Source organism: Rhea pennata, chromosome 14 (assembly GCF_028389875.1).
Source record: "Rhea pennata isolate bPtePen1 chromosome 14, bPtePen1.pri, whole genome shotgun sequence".
NCBI classification, from domain to species: Eukaryota; Metazoa; Chordata; class Aves; order Rheiformes; family Rheidae; genus Rhea; species Rhea pennata.
This window is the reverse complement of record NC_084676.1, coordinates 4,667,172-4,679,665: the sequence shown is the minus strand read 5'-3', so window position 1 is coordinate 4,679,665 and position 12,494 is coordinate 4,667,172. Positions and strand designations below refer to the sequence as shown.

The following is a 12,494-nucleotide window of genomic DNA, read 5'->3' as shown; positions in this document are numbered from 1 at the left end:
AAAAGCAAGGATATGAAAGGATTTGTAGGGAAGAGAGGTCAGAAAAGTATTATTATATTTGCTTCATTATAAGATTTTTTTTTTTTTTAATTTGTTAAGCAAGGCATTCCTTCTGACAAAAGGATTTTTTAGGAGTTTTGAGTAGAGGGAATTATTTGAACTGACACAGATGACCCTTTCCTTAACCCCCTTTTTATCAGGTGTTCTCCTTTGAGGGAGTAGGTGTCTACACTTTTTTTTCCAGTTATTTAAAAACATGGTTGTCTGCCTTCTTCCAAATCTACTAGATTAGAGATCTTGTCTCTTTTGATTATTTATCACTAGCCCCAGCCTGGAGGATGAGCTGGAAAAAAGGAAAGCACGGGGGTGAAATACAGCCAAGTGAGCCTGGTTAGTGCAAACTGTCTCTCTTCATTACTTGAGTTGTTTATTTTTGTACTGAAGCACTATTTTGCTGATTTTTTCTTAGAGATATGGGAAATACAGAGGTAGACAGCCAAGTAAAAAGAGGGGAGAAAGGAAGAGATCACATTCAGTAACCAGGCAGTAGTATGTTAAATAGCTGCAGCAACTGTCAAAGTGATCATGTCCTTAAGCCCCTAGTAGACTGATTTAATCCTTCCACAGTCAGTGAATTCTGCGTTTCAAAGCAAAATTAAAAGTTTGAAACCACTAGCTTGGAATCCACTTGGATATTTTTTCATTCCTACCTTTCCAGTAAGATATGGCAGACAGCTTCGTTAGCAGGTGGGCTAGTACAGAACTGTGTTTTAGCGGGTAATTTTTTGCAAAATCTCACATGATGTTTTAATTTCGTAAGGGATTAACATTACAATAGATAAATGTCAAAACAATTTCTACAGGGTACCCATGCATCTCCAAAAATTTACTGATCAAGCCCACTTTTAAGAGCACTCCCCAGTTGGTAGTAAGATGCTTCTCTGCTACTGAAAGCTCCTGTGAAGTAATGAGACCAGCTGACAAATCTGTGACAAATCTATTACAGACACAGTAATGGTGTTTTGCAGTTGACTTGGCAGATACTCCCAGTATGGAGTATCTAACTCCATGGAGTCAGAGGGGTTGTATATTCTCACTTGTTCTTTTCAATTTCTTTCTTTTTCTTTTTTTTTTTTTCTTTGTCCACTTCAAGATACCTTTCCTCGGGGCTGGAATTAAAATTCATGAAAGAAGAGTTTCTGATAATCTTCGTCCTTTCCATGACCGTATGGAGGAATGTTTCAAGCACTTAAAAGTTAAAGTGGAAAAACAATATGGAGCTAGAGAATTGGTATCATTCTCCTTTTACCTCCTTTCCCTCTCCTGCACTTTACTGTTTCTTCTAAACAAAAGCACAACTTCTGTTATTTGAGTTTTATTGTGATCTGAAGGTAGTGAGATCTGAGTTTTACCATCAGAGAGTTGATTACTTCTCTGACTTACCAAAAATTCCGGAAAGTTTCAAGAACTTTACCATCTCGATAAAAGTGCAATTCATTTCCATGGTAGAAGGAAGTAGAAACAAATTATTATGTTTCTCCTCTTTTTCTTAGTAGTTTAGAGCATTGATTGGCAATTGATGTCCACACCTCCCTGTGCTAGCCGCTTCCAGCTGTACTCTTCTAATAAAACCTATCATTATATAATACTATATGTATTAGTTGAAATTAAACTGAGATGTACAGGAATTGAAGGATAGCTTCTAAGCACAAAGTCTTCCAGACAGCTGGTAGGAGCTAGTAGGAAGGATGTTGTTGGTTGCTTTTTGGAGTTATACAGCAGATGCTTTGGAAATTATTTTATGCTGCTGCTTTCATTGTTGATGATTTTATAAGAGGGTTTGTTTATTCTGTTAGAAGAAAAAAATTAGCAAATTTTTAATTTAGACTTTGGATATAGGTGATATAAGTGTGTACTGTGGTACACACCTATATAATGCCCATTCTGGTTATTTATCTAGGTACTTTTTTTTTTTAATTTTAAGTCCCATGTCACCATCCTTGCAATAAGAAAGAGGCTGTAATCTACTATTTACTGTCTTGCCTAATGCTGAATCCTTCTGCACTCATACAGATCAATTCTTAGAATAGAACAACCTATTTAAAATTTTGCAAGTGGAGAGAATGCCCTTTCTTCATGAATTCCTCTTCCCTATTTAAATCTCTACTTCCAGAATACACTATTTTCAACAGTCTGTAAAATCAGAGTTTTTCTGTCTGATTTAATCTCTGAGATTTTATGATGCTGTGTTCAACCATAAGAGATGTAGTATCTTTCATACTCATTCTGAATGTTGCAAAATTTATGTTACATAGCAGTGGACAGAGTTCTTGCAAAATGCAATTTTATTCAAAGGCATGTGTTGGCACAGAAAGAATCCTTAGCTCAAGAAGTTTCTCATAAATTAATAAAATTGGTGAATAGCAGTATTTTGTGTGTGTACAGGAGAGCCAGGTTTTTAAAAAGTGGCACTACTTCCAATTTACTGTATCTAATATTCTTTCTTTTGGCTGTCATGAGTTCTTTTTATTTAAAAAAGAAAAAAACGTGCAGTCTTTCTGTCTTATCAGAACATCCTAGACATTCATAGAGGCAGAAATTCTCATTGCATGTAGACTCTGCAAGATACTTGCAAATAACTTCTGAAACTTTGACTACTTCCAATTCATCTGCTGGAGATCAAAGTCTTAGTGCAAATGACATCATCAGAAACCATGAGTTTAGGAACTTGGCATACAAAGTGATGCCTAAATTTTTTATGTTTTCTGGATCATCAGCAGAAAATGTAACTATGTTTTAATATAAAATGTTTCCAAAAACATCTGTTCATATGTTTACAGGAGAGGAACTGAAGTAGGCTGAAAAAGCAATTGATGGTATAAATGCACTGGGAAATTCTCAAAAATTTGCCTCATTTCGTGGCTCAATGATGAGCTAACTTGGGGGAGGCATGCTCATCCCAGGATGAGTATGAGGAGCAGAGGAAGAGGAGAACACCTCTATCTGCACAGTATAATGATACATGACAGAATTTAGCACTCAGGAAGAGAACCAGTGCAGAATTGGCGCAGAAACGTGATCCTTGTTCCTGCTTTAATAGCAAGAGGAACAGGAAAGCATCTAGAAGTCTCCCCAAGTCAGACTGGTTCAGTTAATTTATTACCAGATTGTGAAGCATTAACATCAAGCTGAATATTTGCATTATGTTAGCCAGCCTTACCTGTTAAAGGAGATTTGGAGTGAAAACTCCCTTTTTCTCCTTCCACTGCAGAAGTAGAGAGAGAGATGGTGTAGCACATATGGCCATGTGCAATGGTATATGGTGACCTAAATAGTCGTGCTCTTCTTAGAGTCCTGTTCTTACTGGCTGACTGTTAGGTAAAGATGCATTTCATCCAGCCATCTACAAATATATAAAGAAAAAAGCTACTGTTAATGTATAGACATGGCAGAAGGTTATGAGCTGAAGAAGAGAGACTAATTACTGTTGTGGAGCAAGGACTAACTAAAGCTATTTGCCCAAGCCACATACTTTAATGGCCTGCCCCATGTCTGTTCAAAACAGGATTGGCATGCACTGTTTCTTCTTATTTCTTTTGCAGAGGGGAAAAAAAGAAAATCGTTAATTGTAGTTTATTTAGTCATAAATCTGTTCACTGTATCATTTGGCTTGTGAGGTCTTAGAGAAAGATTGTACCCAGACAGAAGAAACAAAATCACAGTAATTAATAGTGAAGAGTAGCTTCTTTCATGCCATATGTTAAAACATCTGTGCTATCTCAAAGCCTACTGAGAAGAAATGAAATAAGTTTCACACAAACTTAGTTCATGGAATATGCTTCTCTCTTCCATCTTGTAGCCAGATTTTGAAGACAAGAGAGTAGGACGGCCAAGATCAATGCTAAGATCCTATCGTCAACTGTCAGTTATTTCACTGGCTTCCATGAATTCAGACTGCAGTACTCCAAACAAAATTGCTTCAGAAAGGTCAGTTATGAATATAAAACAACTATGACTATAATACATTTTTTTTCACTGTCCTGTTTTATGGGAAGAAACTTTTTTAAATTTTTTTTTAATATTCAAGGATCAAGACAGCGAGCAGTTTCTTCAGACTATGCCAGAATTTTCTTTAATTGAAGCTAGCATCTCCTCCAGGCTTAAAACTACAATGTTTTATGCTAAATAGGCAAAATATACTCAAGAAATCTCACTGAGAAAAGAAAACAGAGGCACTCAGTTTTCAGGAAGCAAATATTTTATTATTTAAATAATATTTAAATAAGTAGAACATTTTAGTTTTTGCAAATTAGTTTGAGTGATTGTAGCTTTAAAATTAATTAGCATCTTTTTGCTTGTTTTGCTTTCAGCCCCACCACCATTCCCCATAAAATTCCTGTGTGAGCTCTGACACTTATTCCTTTAGATGTCCTTCAGCACATGCACAAATCTTAAAAAAAAAAAAAAATTAGATTTGCACTTCAGATTAATATTGTGCATTCTTTGTAACATTTTAGGATATTATAATACCTCCTGAAGGCATCTTTTTAGTATCTGGAGTTACCAGCTGAAGGACATCACATACTGTTTGCAAGTTCAGTTTACAAGACTGCATAAAAAACCCTATGGAAACGATGACTGGCATTTATGTTTCTCAGGGAAATTACATCAGAATACCAGTGACTTTTAAAATATCATTTAGCAATTTTTATCATTTTTTTTGTTGTTCTTGCAGCTTTGAACTGGAAGTAGTGCTATCAAAGCCAGTAAAATCAGAATCAGAGGAGAATGCTCTGCAAATTAACCCTCACCCTGAGGTAAAAATGAGAAGGTCCAAGAAAAGAACAAAAAGAAGCAGCGTGGTGTTTGCTGACGAGAAAACGGCACCTGATATTTCAGTCTCCGACATGAAAAGTGTATGTTACTGACTCAGAGCGATGTTTCTTGATTTCTATGACATAAGTATGTTACTCTTACTTAGAAAAAGGAAAACCTATCATATAGAAAGAAATCTAGTATAGTGGAAAACTTGTTGCTCTATCCTAAATGTAAATATGCAGGATACAGAGGCCATCTGCCTTGCCATGAATGGAAATCTACAAGATACTGAGGAGAAAACAAATCAGTGGAAAAAAAAATCAGAACTGAAGTCCTAAAGTTGTATAATTCTGAAGGTTGGTTGGCTAAAAATGGAGTACTACATTGGGAGGGTTCAACTAGCTTTCCTGTCGAGAAGTAATTAACTTGCTGCACTGACATTTCATAGCATCTCCTTACATTTGGGGCTGTTTCAAAAGTGAAGAGCTCTCTTCATTCCCTGGTGTCTTATGGGACATGCAGCTGGAAATCAGAAGATTGAAAACACCAGTCTGTAAATGGTGCCAGACTGGTGTTCTGAAGCACTGGCATTCTTATTCCACAGATAATCTGAGTGCCTTTATCGTACTAATAGATCATCAAATTGACTTACGTAACTTACACAGTCAATTTTTTATAGTATAATCCTTAGAAGACAATTTTTTAGTATAAAAAGAGAAATCATTTTAAAAAATCTGAAACGCCGCCTCATGATAGATAAACCCTATCTAAATTTAAATGTCAAGCAATAACATATTACTGAATTAGATGGGAAGAATTTAAGTCATCTGATTAAATAAGTTTGGAGGAATCGTCAAAGGCAAAGTAAATTTGACGGAAAGCAAAGATTCTTTTGACCAGAAGCCTAGCTCATATTTCCTCTAACTGATCTAAGTCATCCTAGACATGGTTTTATACCTTTACATGTATACTTGAAACTGGCAAAATCACATGGCTGAAATAGTATTTCTTATTTGCTGGAATGTAAGTTCAAAGGTTGCTAATGCCATCAAGGGAAGGTGTGTAGCAGGAACATTCAAATGGGTGTGTGGACTTCTACTTCCTTAAGTTTGGAGAAACACCCGATTCGCTGCTGAATGTGAATAGTCATTCATGTGAGTCTAAGTCCTTCCTCTGGAACCCTAACAAATGCAAGTTACTAGACCTTCCTGATGAATGACCCTTGAAAGGCCAGAAGACTTATGCCTGCATGTTTGGGAGATATTGAAGTTAGTATCTGAAGAGAGAGAAACACTACTGTTTGCAAAACCAGTTTGATTACCAGAAGCTTTTCCATTCAGGATTTAGCTTGTGGTTAGTGCAGGACCCAGTATTGGCAAGGTACGGTTTCCTGATGCCAGTTGCTTGCCCTGAGCCTCAGTAAAATGTTTTGATCCCTCTACAATGCACCTCTATTTAGCAGGCCCAGGGAAGCATACAAAGCTAGGACTTTGGACAAAATCATATTAGACTACCTAAGCGCAAAACTATGACAATAAATAACGTCTTTCACAGGACTACAATAAGAGAGAGTTGCTTCTAGCTTCCAAGCTCAAATTTGCTGCTACTGTCTCCTATTGAGTTTGCACAATATGAAGGTTTCATAGAAGAAACAATGCAAGAGTAGTTTACAATACCATCCGGTGATAAAATAACATATATATTTGGGGGTTTGTGTGTGGGTAGCATCACTTGCATTTGGATCAGACACAGGTAGTGTTTGCATTGTTGTGTTCTTGTTAAAGGCAGTGCTGCTCAGTACACTAAATTTCAGCACGTATAAGCGAGGAAAATAAAATTACTTTATCTGTTATCTTAATAGATGAGGCTAGAAATAAGGGGTGATTTAAATTTTTACATCTTACCCTTCATTGAAATGTTACTTGTAAAGTACAGCCCTCAGAAGGCTGCAGTTTATTCTCCTGTTGTCAGATATTTATAAAGACTTGGATCTGTGACTACAAACCTTTAAGTAGTGGGTTTTTCTCCTTCAACAGGGGGATAATGTAATTAGTGTGTCTCAAGTATGAAAAACTGAATCATTTGTAAAATGTCTCTCATGGATCACACTGTAGGTGCAAGTTCCCTGTGAGTTTAATGCATGCTCCTTGTTTTTAATAGCTCTTTGCCTTCAGCTGCAGGCATGACCTCAGCCCAGGCTAGTTCTTCCTGCTCATAAAACCAGGGAGTGCAAACTCCTTAACAGATCATTGATGATGCAAGTTGCCCAGTTTGTATTTCTTCACAATGGCTGTCGGAGTTTCAGAAGATGACTAGGTTTTCCAAAGTCTGAGCCTGTTTGCACTGCACCTTAGCTAGAAATTCAGCAAACTGGCTGAATGGTTGCTGCTTGGGTATCAAGGACAAAATCTGATTTTTACAATGCAGGAAATTTTGAGTAGGGCATGAAAAGCCTCTGAAATAATCTGTTCACCTTTCTGAATGTTTTCTGGAAGGCACACTTCAGCAGGAAGAATTGCATGCATTGACTAGATTCACAACTTCTGTATTAGCTCATTGGTATACGCTGTTCAGACTGTAGGCATTAGTTTCAAAGGACAAGCCAGCTATCTCTTTACAGATATTAAATGTCTGTAATACAACATTTGCATTTGTAATTACACGTACTCTTATGTGATACAACCTGTCTAGGGTAGCTTGCTCATTGTATGCATGAGATCTTAAACTTTTTGTTACCACAAAGCAGAGTGACACTTTCCTAAAGAAAGCAGGCTGCACTAAAAACATAAAGCTGTGACAAAGAATAAAATATTTGTCTTTGCTGAACACTGTGCTCTGGACTTAGCTCCCTAGTCAGAGCAGGTGCTGGAAGCAGTGTTGGAGATTAAATGTCTTGTGCCTGATAGGCTGAGGAAAGCTGTTTCTCAGTAACCGGTTTTCACAAATGAAGGAGCAGTTACTTACTTGGCAGTAGCTAAGGGGGCTTCAGGACAATAAGCTAAATCTTGCCATCTGAACGCTGAACTGTGGGGAAAGTTACGGAGGATGATGATTGACTCACACTTCATGTCCTCATATTAGATGCATGTAAAGCATAGGCATTCTCTGAGAAGCTCTTACTTACAAAATGAAGCAAAACCTTTGCCTTTTCATTACATTAGATACAGATACACCTACTGTGGGAATTTTGGTGCACATTGAGTCACAGATCTATTTTGCTTCAGAAAAGTAATGATAAGTCTTAGTGGCCAAGCTGGCAATGTTAATGAAAAAGGGAGAAAGGTTTTCAAAACTTTATTTTCATTTCCAAGCCACAGTAAGAATTAGTTGATAGTGTTTCACCAAGCATGGTGGTAGTGCAATCCTACAGTTCCAGGTTAGTCTTTCCTCTAGCAGGCTTTTTTAGAGCAACAGTTTTTCTGCATGGAATAAGAAATACTTACCTAACTATAAATCATCTCTAAAGGTTAACATTGTTTTAGCTAGTATATAATATTATGTGTGGTCCCAATTCTAATACAGTAGTTACTTTTTTTTAATTAACTAACAAAAAATCACATAAAGCACTCAGCCTATGCATGATCATTTATTTATTAATTTCCTTTTGTCTTTCAAAAGATATTATTTTGCTTAGATATTTTTAATTGTATCTCAGTTCATCATTAATGGCATTAATTTTTTTATTAAATAGTTGTCAAGGAAATACGAGTTCATGAGTGACACCAACCTGTCAGAGCATGTAGCAGTGCCTCAGAAAACATCTGTCCTCAAGCAAATGAGCTCTGTTAGTCGTTCCATGCCAACTATTCCAGGTAAGATGATGAGTGTTCTGCACTGCTTGGCTACTTGGAAAACATAGCACTGAAGGTTTTGTTCTAAGCAGAAGCAGATAGCTGTCCCTGTGCCTCTGAGACAGAAGTTACATTTTCAGCATGGTAGTGTGAATGTAAGGCTGGACTGCTGTTACTGCTTGATAACATTGTGCTGCCTAGTACTAACATATCAGTTCTAAAAGGTTTTGCTCCTCCAGGAGCTGTGTGTTTTGCTCCCTTGTTAGGGTATAAGCATGCCCGTTGCCTTGACAGAGCCAGGGTTCATTCATCTTCCTTGCTCTGTAGGGCCTCATTTGCAGAAGCAAGGCTTCCTGCAGCCTTTGCTCACAAATCCATGTCAGAAGGTTTGAAACAGGAAGAAATGGTTGTTCTGTGCCTTGTTTTGGCAGCTGAATGTCCCAAAAGGTTGCGCAGTAGAAGGGTTTTCAACTTTTGGTATTGACATTAGAGAGGAATCCCTTAAGTCTTTCCTCATGGTAACAGGAAGGGGAAACAATATAACCGCCCACTAGAGAGACTGACAGTTGTGTGGCAGAAAAGGAAGAATATAACCGAGGGTGAACTTCATTTCTAGGCCAGGATATACAGACAAAGTGTAATCTATTTCATTATCCTTTACCCCCTCCCTTTTCTATAGCACATCCTACATCTTAGCTTGCACTTCCTCTATCCCTGTCCCTATGTATCCAAATGCCTGTAACAGGCATGAACACAACAAAACACTCAGAATACACTTTCTGCCCAGACCATCGTGGCCAACTTCTTTCTCATCTATGTAACTATTTGTCTGTGTTGTTTTTCATTTGGACAGACTGGTTCATATTTTTCACTATTCAGTTCCAATGCAATTAAGTTCAATGCTAATGTAGGGAAATTTTTCGTTATTTTTGTATTTTGAGGATATGATTAGGTTACAAACTCTTATTTTTCTCTGGTAATTGCATTAGTTGATTATTTTGATTTCTGCTTTCCCATATGCTTCCTTTGACTACCCTTTTTCAGTTTTGGTTTGTGCAACCGATATGTTTCTCCTCTAAGGATTAACTCTGTCAGTGAGTCCTGCGGCACCGGATGAAACAATTGCATCACATAGGCTCAGTCAGCCAGTATTTCCTTCCACCTCAGATGGTGACAAGAAAAACTTCAAAAAAAAGAAAGTGAACCAGCTACTTAAAACAATGGTAAGTTCTGTATGTTTATCTGTGTGGGAAAAAGAAGGTATCACCTCCTTAAGAACTCTAAAATAAAATTACATCGTTTTAAAATGGCACAAGCCCCCTAAGTCAAACTTTTTTTTTTCTTTTTTTCATCCTTCCTCTCATCAGGAGTGGAAGCTCTATACGGATATATATTTGTCTCTTGCTGTGCTTTCTGCATTAAGGAGGTACATCTTAGTATGTTCAGTGTAGGAAGGCTCAGATGTGTAGTTTTGTATCCATGCCACAAGAGGTCTCATTTGACCAACTGATTTTCTCTAATTTGATTTACATAGCACTTATTAGCAAGAGAGGAAAGCAATTATGTGTTGTTTGATTTAATTATTTGGGTTGTTAGTACTAGTATCACAATAAGATGAGCATAGAAAATATATATCAAAGCATGCACGATGCAAGTCAATTTTTGGTGTCAGACGTACTCATTTCAAATTAGAAATTGGCTTATGGTGGAGTCAGTAATGCTGCTTAGAACAGTTTGTCCTCCTTTAATATAGTAAACTTTTCAGTGATTTCTGTGGAATTTTTAAATATTGAATTTAACATAGTGTTTACAAGCAAGAAAGAAGATATATATATATATATAAAAATTACTTGGTATCAGGAAGTGGGAGAGTTACATTTAATTTAGATAGTGATAGCTACTGAGATGCATAGTACATAAGTGTTTTGTGACATCTGTAATGTTTTGCGTGTTAACCTTAACTGGTTACTGCAAAAGTTGAATTTTTCATATTCTCTTTTTTTTTTGAGGGGGGGGATTGGTTTCATTTTCATTCATTGGTTTCTGCAGTCTTTCAAAAAAAAAAAAAACTTGGCTACCTTCACAGGTACAACAACATTTAGGTAATTCTGCATTTGGATGTCTTCATACTCATATTTTTCTTGCAGGAACAAGAATAAGCTACTAATTTGAAGTCTGTAGGGTTTTACTTGTACTGAATTTATCACATACTCGTTCTTTTAAGACCCAGGAGTAACAGCTTTTCAGCATGATTTCATCACATTTAAACCTAACTTAGCATATGAAGTAAGAAGGGCAAAGTGTCCTATTTTACAAATCTGAAAAAGGACTGAATAAAGCTTAAAACCCTTTTCTATAGTGATTCCACAGTGTCAGTAGAATCATGTGAATAGATTTAAATACAGGTCCATAGTTTCGCAGGATAGAGAAATTTGCTTCAATTATCCAGGATTTGGTCCATACATTTTTCTCTAGTCACAGATTAAGGACACAAGCTAGTAATTAATATAAATATTACTAAATCCAATGCAATAGTAATTTTAACAGATGGCACTCTGTTCCTCTTTTTGCAGCGCATTTCCAAAGTTCTGGAAGATGGAAAGCACTCTGTGGAGCACCATTTCAAATCTTCTACAGATCTATGAATTAATTTACCTACAAGACCACTTTGCAACCAAAAATAATGATATATACATATAAATATATATCCTTTTTAGATGGCTGTCTACTGTAGAGAAAAGCACTGATACTGTAGGTGGCTAGTAGAGAATACAAACAACTATTCATGGGCTCTGATAACAGCTACTTGTGATATAGATACAGGAATACAAACTAATAGCATTTGGAGAAAATACTACAGGATGTGCCAACCAGGATATGGAACAAAAGTTTATTGAGCTTCTTTATTACATGAGTCAAAGGACATTGTTCTCTGGTGATAAAACTCATTCTGGCAAAGATACATGTTAAAGGGCCATCTGCAGCGCTTACCGTATAATGTAATTCTTATCTTCTTTTCAGGCAGCACAGAAGCTACCATTTTGTGTAGCTTGTATAGATACACCCAAGCTAGCTTTAAACTACTGCTGGCAGTGTAGTCAAGGCAACAGCTGGCTCAGCACAAAATAGACCAAGAGAATTTACTATGGCTCTAGTTGGTTTTATAGTGCTCATGTCGGACTGCTGCCCCTACCACACTTGTGTGTATCATCAAATCTTTCTTATCGTGATGTCTGTGACACTGACACTGTATTTCTGAGTTCTTTTCAGAACAGCAACTGCTATATTGAAACCATGTGCAGAAGTTTATTTACACATGTACAAGTTGTTATCACATCCAGAAACATGAGATAAAGCTGCATTTTCTGCTTTTCATAAATAAAATGTTAAAAAGTTTCTCTTATTTGCCTTGAACTTTTCTCATTGGAATCTCTAGGTGTCATAATATGTATTAATAGTATTTTACTGACAACATATGTAATTCTACAAGTCCAAGTATAGTGCTTTCCAAATATAATTGATTTTCTGCCTCTCTGACACTCATGAGGTAGAGTTGGAATATAATGCCATATCAGCATGAAACTAGATAGCGATGCAGGTCAGCAATTCTCATTTTCTAATAACCTGTCAGTTCTTTCTAAAGTAAAAGATGTTGCCCAAAATCAAGGGTTTCTCAATGTGAATAATTCATTTTCTTCTCTCATCCCTCTATCTTTCAGATATCTACATAGTTTTACATTCATTAAATAAAATGCAACCATGTATAAAGTTGCAGATGGAAGGCTGGCTTTGTTACCATTTTTATGAATGTGAGGAAGAGAGAGTAGTTAAAATTACTCCTTGATAAGTGTTAGAACTAATGGAAAGGCAACTTTAGTTTGATCC

General features: G+C 36.6%; 1 protein-coding gene across 1 annotated transcript in view; it reads left to right on the top strand.

Annotated features, from left to right (window-relative positions):
- The window catches only part of DOCK2 (dedicator of cytokinesis 2), a 196,295-nt gene extending 184,392 nt beyond the window's left edge, over positions 1-11,903 (top strand). Inside the window, exons 47-52 of the mRNA XM_062586956.1 lie at positions 1,154-1,291; positions 3,860-3,987; positions 4,736-4,916; positions 8,510-8,630; positions 9,690-9,832; positions 11,183-11,903. Of these exons, the coding sequence (XP_062442940.1) occupies positions 1,154-1,291; positions 3,860-3,987; positions 4,736-4,916; positions 8,510-8,630; positions 9,690-9,832; positions 11,183-11,254 (783 nt within the window). The 3' untranslated portion in view covers positions 11,255-11,903. The remainder of the gene's footprint in view (positions 1-1,153; positions 1,292-3,859; positions 3,988-4,735; positions 4,917-8,509; positions 8,631-9,689; positions 9,833-11,182) is intronic.
- Positions 11,904-12,494: the final 591 nt, after the last annotated feature.